General features: G+C 44.7%; 1 protein-coding gene across 1 annotated transcript in view; it reads right to left on the bottom strand.

The window, feature by feature from the left end:
- CD99L2 (CD99 molecule like 2) overlaps positions 1-12,986 on the bottom strand; it is a 29,814-nt gene that overhangs the window by 3,371 nt on the left and 13,457 nt on the right. Inside the window, exons 9-11 of the mRNA XM_033138276.1 lie at positions 10,352-10,417; positions 4,925-4,960; positions 1,902-2,024 (exon numbers count right to left, since the gene is read on the bottom strand). Coding sequence (XP_032994167.1) covers positions 1,902-2,024; positions 4,925-4,960; positions 10,352-10,417 — 225 coding nt within the window. The remainder of the gene's footprint in view (positions 1-1,901; positions 2,025-4,924; positions 4,961-10,351; positions 10,418-12,986) is intronic.

Genomic DNA, 12,986 nt, shown 5'->3' with positions numbered 1-12,986 from the left:
TTAAGTGTGCTTCTTTAGGGAGCTTCCTAATTTTGCCTCTGCACTACTCCACTCATGTGTAAATTGCGTCCTGCCATGTTTGTGTAAATGGATGTTTGCATTGGTCATTCAGAAGTGCAAAAGGGCAGCTCAGCATCATGTATGAATCTGCCTGGGGGTGTCTCCATGTGCTGCAGCCCTATGGTTCCTGTACAGACCTCTCCCTCTTGCCATGTGTCTAGGATAGCACCAAATGCAGTTTTATGTTCGTCAATAAAAAGTCACTTCAGTGGCTGACGCGCCAGCCTCCACTGTGCATTGCAATGCATCTAAGGCATGACATTATCCCAGCACGCCATGTCTGATGGCTTAAATTAAGCCTCCTTTATAATTAACTTTAATTTCCTGCCGTCTTTCTAGGGTTTTGCCTTCTCTCAGTGCTGCCTTTATTGAAGCTTTTTTCCACAGAGAGAGCGAGCGTTTGTGTGTGAGAGAGAGCGAGAGTGCAAGCAAAGAGCAAAGAAACAACACAAGTAAAGGAGGGGTTCATTTTATCACATTCCTCTTGACTTTCCTGCTGGCTTAATTTACTCAGGCACACACCTGTTTGTTTTAGAGACTCCTGTGAAAATAGCAATTTCATTGCAGGAGGCTGAGCGCAGTTCCTATCCCTGCAGCTAGCAGAGGGAGATGCATGCACTAGGGATTTGATTTTAAAATGAGAGATTCTCACTATTATTAATAAAAGCCCTTGGAAACCCTAGATTAGTATTACCCCACAGTCTACACGCAATGCACACTGTCAGAGGCAGTAGACTCTGCATGCCAGTTAACTGGGGAGCATGTGCTCTCTCTCTCTCTCTCTCTCGGGTCCTGCCTTGGGGGCTTCCCATTGGAGCATCTAGTTGGCCACTGTGAGAACAGGACACTGGACTTTGCTGGGACACTGCCCTGATCCAGTGGGGCTCTTCCTATGTTTTTTGGCAGCAGCTCTTTGGGATATGCATGAAATTAAGGCAGCCTTCCACTGCCCCCACCATGGCTGTGAGTTGTGAAGGCCGCTCCCTGCAAGGCCCTTTCCACCTGGCCTAGGGGACGGGGTCCAGACTCACCAGCTGGAGGCACCTGGTGAAACCGGAGGGACATCACTATGCCTGACAACAAACCCTAACTACTGTATTCTTTTGCCCCATCTTTTTGTGCCTGCCAAACAGCCATGTCATACTTACGATAATATTTCATTCTCTTGTTAATTAGGCTGTTTTAAATGTGCATTTTATATTTGATTTCATTTAGCAATGGTTTTCATTTTTCTGAAATGTTTCAAGATTTTTGTTGTTGTTAACTTTGTTCGTATCAAATATGTATTCTGTAGTTGACCTCCTTTGCAATGTTTTCTTTTGAAATCTTTAAGATACTATTTTAGTTTTCTGTTAATTATGTTGCTTTGACTGTATAATATATGTCTTTCTTCAGAAATGTTTGATTCTGGATTGTTTTATTGATGTTTTAATATGCTGTAAACCGCCTTGTCATTTTTCTTAAAAATATGAAGTGATATAGAAATGAAACAACAACAACATGCAAGTTATGTATTATGCCTGTGCTTGGCTTTTCCTGTTCTTATTAATGTTCTTAGGCACCCCGATAGGCTGAATCGGACCTGGCAAGTTGGGAGTTGTACAAGCCTTCCTCACTGCCAGGACAGAAGTTTAGGAGAGAGCCAGTTTTTGAACACACCCCACCTACTATATTGGCAAAGCAATGATGTTCCTTTGCTGGGCACTTTTTGTGAACAAGGTTCAAGACCCTACAGTGGATTGGAAGGCTGGTTCTCGACCCCTTCACAAATCCTTAACACCCGTTTGGGGTTTCACGCCAGCTTGCAGACAGACCTTGCAAGGGTAGGAAGAGTCACTTACGTTGTATGCTGAAGCAGAACTTCTTTTGCTGGTAGGAGATGTAGCTGCTCACAGCACCAATCAGGGCCATGGCAAGGCCACTGACAATGCCAGCAATTGTTCCCGTCTCTACTACTAAGGCACCTGCAAAAGCCAGCGGAAAACATACCAGTGCAGAAATGTGTCAAGGAATAAAACATGCAACAGCAGCAGCAGCAACAACAACAACACTTTATTATTTATACCCTGCCCATCTGGTTGGGTTTCCCTAGCCACTCTGGGCAGCTTCCAACAAAATATTAAAATTACATTAAAACATCAGTCATTAAAAACTCCTCTAAATAGGACTGCCTTCAGATGTCTTCTAAAAGTCAGATAGTTGTTTATTTCCTTGTCATTTGATAGGGCGTTCCACAGGGCAGGCGCTACCACCAAGAATGCCCTCTGCCTGGCTCCCTACAGCTTCACTTCTCATAGTAAGGGAACCACCAGAAGGCCCTCAGCGCTGGACCTCAGTGTCCAGGTTGAACGATGGGGGTGGAGACGCTCCTTCAGGTATACTGGGCCGAGCCCGTTTAATATATATTTAACACAGGTCCTTCATGCATTCATGCTTGATTAATGTACTTGTAATTGACAATCTATTACTATGTTGATTTATTTGCTGTTTATGACAGAGATCTGCTTCGCATCTAATTCTCATCAGACTCAATCAGGGGACGCAGCAACCAAAAAAAAAATAAAAAAAAATGGGAGAAATTCGGAGACTACTTGAAAAAAACAATGCCCCAAACTGAAGTCGTGGATCCATTTCTAAATATTCCGTATTGAGAATAATTGGGTAGTAGTAATAATAGTTGGAAGAGATTATCAGAGTAGCAAAGATAGAAGGTTTAATAACCTAAGAGGATGACAAGCGGAAGTCAATGGTTAGGAATGGAGGAAATAAACGGGGATAGACTTACAAAAGAGATGTAAGAGAGTCGAGATAAAATGTAGAAATAGTGGGATTATGGATATAGATCAAGAATTGCTTGCATCTTCCGATTTATTTGTAAGCTGTGTTTTGATTGAATTTTGATGTGCTTAAAGATTTGTATGTTTTGTTTTTAACTTTATGTGTAATAAAGATATTCATTAAAAAAAATAAATCTGTATTACAGTTTGGCATTGTGTGAATGAACCTTTTTCATTTATGTTTTCCCCTCTGATTCAACAAGTTACTTCATCTTTACAGAAAACCACAGTTGATGTCTGAATCAGGAAGTTATCGTTTGTGCTATAGAAGGATCTTGCACTAAAAGTTTGGATAGAAGGATCTTGCATTAAAATTTTGAAGTTGGTTTGTAATACTGGTTTGAAGAGCAATCAAAAGTGGCAACTTGCCTAATCAGACACAGCAGCTTGTCCTCCAAACCAGGATTTACAAATGAACCTCAAACTCATCTGCAGTTCTGGTATGGAGTGTAAATCAGTTTGCCAGTTCAGATGCAACAGTAAACTAAGGTTTGCAATAAAGAAGAAGTACAGAGGTACCTCTGGTTACGTACTTAATTCGTTCCGGAGGTCCGTTCTTAACCTGAAACTGTTCTTAACCTGAAGCACCACTTTGGCTAATGGGGCCTCCCGCTGCCGCTGCTCCGCCAGAGCACAATTTCTGCTCTTATCCTGAAGCAAAGTTCTTAACCTGAAGCGTTATTTCTGGGACAGCAGAGTATGTAACCTGAAGCGTATGTAATCCGAGGTACCACTGTACGATGAATTTAGCAAGAACATCTTCCAGAAAGAGATGGGAACTTTTGTGCTTGATTCAGCATTGAGGAGCTCCTACCTTTAGGTGCATTGAGCTTCTGCCTTGAGCAGGGATGGGCAACCTCTTGCTTGCAGGCTTATTTTGGGCCATCAGGTGGCCCAATTTGGACCACAAAATCATTTCCTCCAAACCACACCCAACCACCAGCTGTGTCACTGGTGTTTAATCTTGGATCAGCTGGATCCTCTGTTCCTATCAGAGAACAGGATTGCACAGCCAAAGCAGTAGGATTTAATCTCTGCAGATCAGCTGAGCAAGAGCAGCAACACCAAAAGTATGCTTTTAAGAAGCACTTTAAAACAGTCTGCAGTCCAGTTTCAGCTGAAGCAAGATCACATGGGCTGTTTTAAATAGCTTATCAGAAGTGCTGTTTGAAGCATCTGCCCCCTTGTCCTTTAAATGAAGGAGGAGATGCTTCAAAAGTGCTTTTGAGAAGTGCTTTGAGGTCCCATTTTCAGCTGAAAATGGAGCTACTTTCAAGTGCTTCTCAAAAGTGCTATTTGATGCAGCTCACACACTTCTTGTGCACTGTTTGAAGCAGCTTGTGCAGAAACACACAAGTGTCAATCTTTAAGGGGAGGAGAGGATTGCCTCTCCCCTTTTAAGTCCTCAATCTTTCTCTGATCTTAAAGCCTCCCCCACCCTTATCAGATCCTGATAAGGATATTGTCTAAGGAGAAGAAAAGGTTCCCCTCCCCTGAGTTTCAGGTAACAGTGCCTGTTTGCAAAGGGCCTTTGGCAAGGCTGAAATTTGACTTTACTTAAAAACTATGTGTGAGATCTAATGTCAGCTATACTCAAGAGTAGACCCACTGAAATCCATGGATAATGCCCACTGATTTCAAGGGGTCAATTCAAACAGTGGGTATAGCCCAATGGTAGGGACCCTCTTGAAAAGAAACCTGAAAAAGGCAATAATTGACATTACCCGACATCACAATTTGATAACTCTTGCCCAACTATTTCCAACACATTTATATATTATGTGGCTCGTTTTACTCCCCATGTTCTTTTTGTAATCTCAAAGGGGTAATCGCAAAACTTGCAATACTATATTGCGTGGTTCAGGGGCCTCTCCATGTGTGCCATGGATGTTAGAGGCAAACTCTTACATAATTATCTACGATATTTGGGGAGCGGGGAGGTGCAAGTAGTTCAGCTCAGATACAGGACACAGAAAGGGATCTGTGTGAACCAGAGATGGAGCTGCAATTTCCAGAATTGTGCTTACCGTCATTGTCACTGCCGCCACTTCCTGAACTTCCACCTGGAAACAACAATAGGTATTTATTCAACACAATCATAAATGTTTGAAGCACTTCACGTATTGTCTCATTAACGTTTACAACCACTCTGGAAGAAATGTCAGGATCATTATCCCCATTTTACAGATGGGAGCAAGAAAGCTGAGGCTAAGAGAGGCAGAGACACAATTACCATGCTTTGTACAATGCATTGAGCAATTTTTCAGAGCAGGTACATTTCCTAGATGAGTCAGAGGAGGGAGGAATGGAAAGAGATGTAGTACAGTGCCACTAAGTCCAGTTAGTGTGCAGAGATAGGAAAAAAAGTTTTCCCTTCCAGCTAGAGACAGTGACTGCTTGGGGGAAAAGTATCTGCCTTCATTCATAACCTAGTATAAGGTCAATTTTAAACATGTGAAGCTGCCTTTTATACTCAAGGTTATGCCTGCACTGTGGTTCTTCAGGTGTGCTGAAAAAGAGTAACACAGTGTGGCAAAGCTTTCCCCAACCCCGTGCCCCCCCACCAATGCTTTGGACTACAACTCCCATCAGCACCAGCCACCGAAACAAATGGGCAAAGATGATGGGGACTGGAGTCGAAAACATTGGGCAGAACATCAGGTTGGGGAATAGCAGAGATGCAGAATCCAGCCTTTGTTAAGAAAGAAGCAAACATGTTTCTAGTGGTCGTTGATGAAATGATACACTCGAAAGCGTATTGCCAATGGCAGCCTATAGGGTGGCTGAGTGAGGGTTCTAGTGGCTATGGCTGGAGGGCTCCTCCAGTGACTAGAAGAACCAGGTTAATGATGCCAAACTGTCCAATAAATTATTCAAAACAATTATTATGCAACAAAAGGCAGCATGGAATTCAGCTTTTCTTGGTCTGTTTCAACTGTGCAGATAAAATGTTAGCCTATTTCTATTGTGTTGGGCCATTTCAGTTGGCTCAAGTATTATACACACTCCCTGCCCTGGACAGAGTCTCTTCAAATCTGACCTTCTGGTTCAGATGGTCATTTCCCCGCCAAATAAATGGGACAAAGCCTTCCAGGTGGCATGCCTACCTCCAAAGCAGCACTACGGACAGAGTGCATTGGCTGCAATCAATGTGCAGGTTAGTTCCCAACATAGCTCTCTCGGGGCTATTTCCAACAAATTGCTTATGCTTTCCAGGACTGTTTTTTGCGACAATATTCAAAGGGGGGGAAAATGTGAAAAGCGGCACAGTAGGAAAGGTTTACAAACAGAATGCTAAGACTCCCACCAGGTGTTGTGCAGAGATTCCCCCCCCCCCCAATCCTCTAATGCACACATTGTTTTACAGCCCTGACGTCATGCCTGCCCCAAGTTTGCCTCCATGAAAATCATTCTGTCAAGAGACGGCTGATCTACATCTTGGAGTTGAAAGCAAGGACAAATTGGGGGTGGGGGATCATGTCCTCCCTCTCACACCCCTCCTCCCAACGCCAATTCTGTGTATCTGTGGGGAGAGAGAATGTAGAAATCCTGGGGCAGCGTTAATTATCTTCTAAAATGTTGATGAAGGAACTTGTGTGAATAGGGCTCAACTGCTCTGCAACTGCAGCCTTGCGCATACACGGAGACACACACTGGTAGCCCTCATATTAATTAACCAGCTGCTGCTTCGGTAGCACTGCATTGAGCAATAAATGAGATTGATTATAAATTTAGCGCTGTGCGCAGTCAAGAGGTGGGTGGGGTTTGCAGAGACTGGAGGCTTTGTCTGCAAATTTCTGCACTCTGCAGCATAGGCAGCATTTTTCTTCCCTCTCTTTCTCTCCCCCCCACCCCTCCCTGCTCCACCCTACTTTGGAAAAAATGATGGGGTGGTTTGAAAAAAAAAAGACTCCTTTGTAGGATACTGAGACTTGGTGGTGGAAGATCATCTGATGTGTCCAAAAACAGTAATAAGCACCTGCTGGGATCCGCATGGACCTTAACAGATAGCAGCAGTTTAATACTGCAAAAGGTGCTTCCCATGGGTTGGTAAGTCTCACATGGCAAGGAGTTAAAGCAAATGCTTAAAGGTTACTGTGATCCCAAGGTAGCCACCTCCCGAGGAGCCCCCCCATTAGGCTCTGCTAGGGTCAGGTGATTCCGCTGCATCTCTGCACTGGGTGTGAATCCATCGTTCTTAGAGAAGATAAGCTGAGAGCCCTCAAAAGAGGCTGTCACCTTTTATGGATCATTGCTCTAGACCAGGCTCCATCCTAGTAGGAGGCATGCCCAGAGCACTAGCTCCTGCAGAAACAGGGCTGGGCAATTCTCAAGTTCTTATATACAGGCGGAAAGTATTTTAGGCGCATCCAACTGACATGCCAACACTCGGCTCCTTTTGGACCTGGAAGAGGGCAGGACAGGCAGGGCAGGACAAGGTGGGCTTATGCACCCTCCGCCAACATGCACAGGGGCCGGGAATGGAACCCCTATGCAAAAAGGTCACCGCTTATATTCTAAACCAGGGAAGGAAAAACATTAGGCTTGGGTTATCAACTTCCTTCCTCACTAGAACAACAAGATACACTTGCCAGTGCAAGGTGCAAAATGATGGGCAGGGAATGGAATCATAGAATTATAGAATTGTAAAGTAGGAAGGGAACCTGAGGGTCCTTTAGTCCAACCCCCTGCAATCTCAACTAGACCATACATTTACATATGGCCATCCAACCTCTGCCTAAAACCCTCCAAGGAAGGAGAGTCAAGCCCCTCTCATGCGAGTCCGTTCCACCACCAAACAGCTCTTAAACACAAGAAAGCTCTTCCTGATGTTTAGTCAGACTCTCCTTGCTGGTAACTTGAATCTGTGCTATATATTTTTCCCATTTGTAATCAAGTTGGAGAAACTAACACAGAGTGCACGCAATATCTCTGACCACAACAAATCTTTGGGGAAACTGACTCACCAATTTGACGGATGCAGGAACAGATTATGTTCCTACAGAGTCATAACTAGGGGTTTACTATTGCTCCTCACATAGCCCTGGTTTCAATTTAGGGCACTGTAGGAACCCCGAGGGGTCCAGTAGTAAAACCACGAAGAGTTCTTTTCCTCCTTTTGAAGTGGGTAAGCTCATAGTAATAATGTCATCCGCATCGATGCAAATGTCTGTGCAGGATAGAAAGCGATGACGCGATAATCAGTATTAGAAGCAAACTTGTGGGGGGAAATATGTTTAATCAGTGCAGGCTGGTCTGTTATGGCAAGCAGGATGCTGCCCCACCAACTCCAGTCTGCCCTTGGCCAGCCCACACCAACAGGAGCAGCTGCAATTCAGTGGGAGGGTACTTGCATGCAGAAGGACCCAGTTTCAATCCCTGGGAAGTCTAAGTAGGACTGGGAATGCCTCCTGTCTGAAACCCCTAAGAGCTGCTGTCAGAGCAGACAGTACTGAGCTACATGGAATACTGGTGTGAACTCAGTGTAAGGGAGCTTCCTGTATTTCTGCCTGCCTTTTTACTTGCAATCATTGCCTGTCAGCTTCCCCCTCCTCTTGGAGAACTCTGCAAAGTGGATGAGGGCAAAACTAGCCAAATTCATTGGCTTCCATTCCCTTTATTGCTTGTGCTTTCTGTCTCCCATCCTACCAGCTCTAATGGGCAGCAGCCACCACTGTGCTAAAGACACAACACAAGTGACTATCCACACAAGCCCATTACCCCTTTGTCCAAATGCTATCCCCATCCACACCACTAGGACATGCTATATAACTTTCACACATGCAACTGCTGACCAACATTTCAATTATGCCGCAAACACACTTCTCTGCTGAATCCCCTTCCTACTAGTTCCAGATGTCCGCATCTGCTCTCATGCTTTGGAATGGCCTGTGCCTCTGAAAAGTTGGAATGCTTGTAAACTCTCCATAACCCCTTTGGCAGCTGGAGAGAAATGGCTTCAATCAACTGAAGCCAGAGTTCATACAGCCAATTGCTGTGGAGGTTTCAAATAATGCAGCCTGTGGCTGCCTCGCTTCTTTTCAAATGCTAAATATATCTGAATTAGGAGAGTGGGAAATGGGCAAGAGCAATCAAAGAGACCCACCACTATTTTTTCTGCAAATTCAAATGATTGGCCACCTATCAAGGATGCTGTTGAAGTCATTTCCTGTTCACTGTTTCAGTCTGATACCTAGTCTCTAGGCAGGGGAAGGGGTGTAGCTATGTATATACAAAGCCCCCTCATCCAATGCTTGCCATCCTCACAGTGAAATGAAAGGCTCCTGCCCATAGTCTGTAAAGCCACTGTCAGTCAGTGTAAACAGCATTGAGCAAGGTGGACCCAGTGGTCTTAGTATAAGGCAGCTTCCTATACAGGATGGGGGAACCTGTGGTCCTGGAAATGTTGTTGGACTATGATTCCCACCAGCCCCAGCCAGGAATGTATCATGGACTGGTTGGATGCAGCTGGGGGACCCCCAAGGGAAGAAGGCTCAGAGCCCGGGGAGTGGTGGTGGGACAGTGATGAGCGGTCACAATAAGAGAGAGAGAAGAGGTGGGGTCAGATGCTGAAAAGGTAACAGGGCTCAATGAGATGGGACAGTCGGTGGCAGAGAATCAGAGGCGGAAGCTGAAGCAGGGGGAGGAGGCCAAGAGGGAGAGATGAGTGTGCCTGGTGAAGTGTCATGGGTGTTTCCCCCTCCTGCTGCAACAAGCTCTCCTCCCACCTGGTCTCCCAGAACCAGAAGGGGCATGAAACAGGAGGAGCAAAAGCAGACATGCAAGGGGAAAAACCCTGGGGAGGAGGGGACTTAGGCAGCTGTGGGGACGGGGAGAACTTCAGTATCAGCAACTGCTTCTTGGGGGCAAGACCTGCGCTCATTTGGCCTGAAACTCTGCCAAGTTGGTGCATAAAAAGGTAAAGGTAAAGGGACCCCTGACAGTTAGGTCCAGTCGTGGAGCCAGCGTACAGCTTCCAGGTCATGAAGCCAGCATGACTAAGCAACTTCTGGTGAACCAGAGCAGCGCATGGAAACGCCGTTTACCTTCCCGCCGGAGAGCTACCTATTTATCTACTTGCACTTTTGGCGTGCTTTCAAACTGCTAGGTTGGCAGGTGCAGGGACCGAGCAACGGGAGCAGGGATTTGCAGGGATTTGAACCGCCGACCTTCTGAGCGGCAAGCCCTAGGCTCTGTGGTTTAGACCACAGCACCACCCATGTCATGAGTTAACTCCAACTAGCGGGGTATGATTTACTTCTAGCTCGCTTTTGACACAAGGGCAGTTGTCGGGGATGATGGGAGTTGTAGTCTGGAGGGCCACAGATTTCCCCATCCCTGCTCTACAGTCCAGGCATTTAACTTTGCAATTGGACTGCCAATATAAAAATATACTTCGTTTCCCTTTTTGTTGGTGTCCCCTTTCTTAGCTAAGCAACATAAAGGGAACTTACCTTTCTTTTTATCTGGCTGGTAGCCGCCCTCATCCACAATTCCAGCCAAGTCATCATCCGAAAAGCCTGAAAGGTTGGAAGGGGATGGAATTGCTTGCGTTAGCCCATGAAATAGTTTTCAGGTTCAAAGAGACATTCATTTCCTATTTGTTAAAAGGAAGATGGCTTTAAGTGCCGCATTCAGGAGGAAGAGAAGCATTTCTTAGTTGGACTGGTGCTGGTTAGGTACCGATTGGGAAACAAGGACTTAGGATGTGAGAAGAAGCAAAACAACAACAACAAGGACAACTCCAAGTCAATGCCCCATCCCTCGCTCGCCACTGGCTCAGCAATGGCTAATTCAATTCACTCCATATTGTGATCGTCACTACTCTGTCGATTAATCAACTTCACTGCCACAGCTCGATGACATCACAACACGGGGCAAGCTGGGCATACTGGACATCAAATGATTTCTAGACTACTCTAACTTGCCCTATGTGAGGCTGCCCTTGAAGAAGGATAGCAAACAGCACTCTGGAATCCCATACTCTGTGGCAAGATATTTTCTGCCATCATTTTAGGGCACATGAGACAGATATGCCAGCTTGATACTGGTGCAGCTCCCGTTATTCTGTCTGTCTGTGGTTTTGCTGGATTATTTATTTGGATGTTGCTTTTGGTGTGCGTTTTCCTGTGATGGAACTGTTCGGGTTTTTATACTGACTGCTGCTTTAGTATTTTAGTATGCATTTCTGTGTGCTGCTCTTGGGACCAATGCAGTCAAAAGATGTGGCAAAACTAAAAACAATTGTTTCTTCAAAAAATGAAATCTACAGGTGTTACAGTGTCCCTCACAGTAGAGTGAGGGTGGACCTGCAGACCTCCAGGTGCTGTTGGACTCAAACTCCAATCAGTCCCCAGCCAGTATGACCAATCAGGGATGACAGGAGTTGCAGTCCAACAAATGTCTGTAGGTCCACAAGATCCCCCCCTCCTGCCCTATTGGAATTAAAGGCAGGAAGAATCCTTCTACAATTGTGTTATGGGGAACAGCATGACTATTCATAGCAAACACTTCCACAAATGGAAAACTCTTTGTGTTTTAGCAATCCGCTGAGGTTTGCTAAATTCATAAAACTGAATTAAGTGTGCAGGATGAACTAATGGATGTCCTCCTGCAAGACATGATGATGCTGGGACCTTTAGGAGGACTGGTTAGGATGGGCAGGTAAATAAGAGAGGGCCCCTCTACCTCTAAGGCAGTGTTTCTCAAACTTGGGTCTCCAGCTGTTGCTGGACCACAACTCCCACCTTCCCGAGCTAGCAGCATCAGTGGTCAGGGGTGATGATGGAATTTGTACCAAAATAGGAAACAAAATAGGAAATTCTTTCCAGTAGCACCTTAGAGACCAACTGAGTTTGTTCTTGGTATGAGCTTTCGTGTGCATGCACACTTCTTCAGATACAGATGGAATTTGTAGTCTGACAACAGCTGGAGACCCAAGTTTGAGAAACACTGTGTCTAATAGGTGTGTTGTGCAGGAGGGGAATTTCAGAAGGTATAGCTTCTGAATGGATGTGTAGAAATACACATCCATGAAAGGGCAGTAGCCCTGTCCTCTTCTTTGCCTGTCGTGATGAGCTTCAGCTGCTGAAATCCCCGCTTAACGCAAAGATAAAAGTCCTGCTCTCTTTTTTTTTTTCCTCTAGGCAACCCAAATGTACCATTTCAGGCTACAGGTAAGGGGGGATACGCGCATTCTGAATGTGTGCACACACAATATAAACTCACTGCAAATGAAAACAAAACACTAAGACAATAGGGTAGCCTTCTTCGTTTCATCTGTGCTAGTTTTCTATTCTCAGGGGGTTGTTTTTTCCTGTATGTGTGTTTTCACAAAAGGGAGATTCAAAACTTCTGATTCCCCTCCCAACACCTGGAGCATTTTATCACTTCAGAACCCTATTCTTTACTAATATTAAAGTATTTTGTGGCCACCTTCCCACTCTACAATTGTATGTGCACCTTTCAGGGCACGTATTCAAACAAGGTGGCTTACAATACAAAACAATTATAAAAATAGATTTTAAAAATCTGAACAACTATTTAAAACAAGACAAAGTGAAGGCAGATATCAATGTAGGTCAATATATCATTAAAAGTCAGCTGGTGGGGGTATCAAAATGATTTCTAAAGCTGTGTGTATAGTCCAGGTCTTTCTCCTCCTATGCAACCAGCTAAACCCAAAGTCAAACATTTTGGAGTTAATGTTGTGCAAGTAATTTTCCAGTAGCTTAGAAGGAAACAAATACACACCATGCTTTGGCAATAGCCAGCTGGGATAACAACAGCTCTGATCTAGCATTCAGCCACATGCAAGATGATTCATTTTAATTGATTTTATCCAATGTATGCTTTTATAATTCATATGTACGCTGCTTAGAAACCTCAGAAATGAAGTGGTATAGAAAAAAACTTACAAAAACTTAAGACACAGATCAATTTGTTATTGCTTGCTTAGAATTCAAGACCAAGCACATCATGTACAAATTTCCAAACTCTCCCATGTGGTACTGTGGGTAGAAGCAAGCAAGCAAGGAACCCACAACGCTGGATAGCAGTGGAGAGGAGAAGGGAGCAAGCAGAGGAGAA

Source organism: Lacerta agilis, chromosome Z (assembly GCF_009819535.1).
Source record: "Lacerta agilis isolate rLacAgi1 chromosome Z, rLacAgi1.pri, whole genome shotgun sequence".
Classification (NCBI taxonomy): domain Eukaryota; kingdom Metazoa; phylum Chordata; class Lepidosauria; order Squamata; family Lacertidae; genus Lacerta; species Lacerta agilis.
Note: the sequence above shows the minus strand (reverse complement) of the source record. Positions and strands in the feature narration are given on the sequence as shown.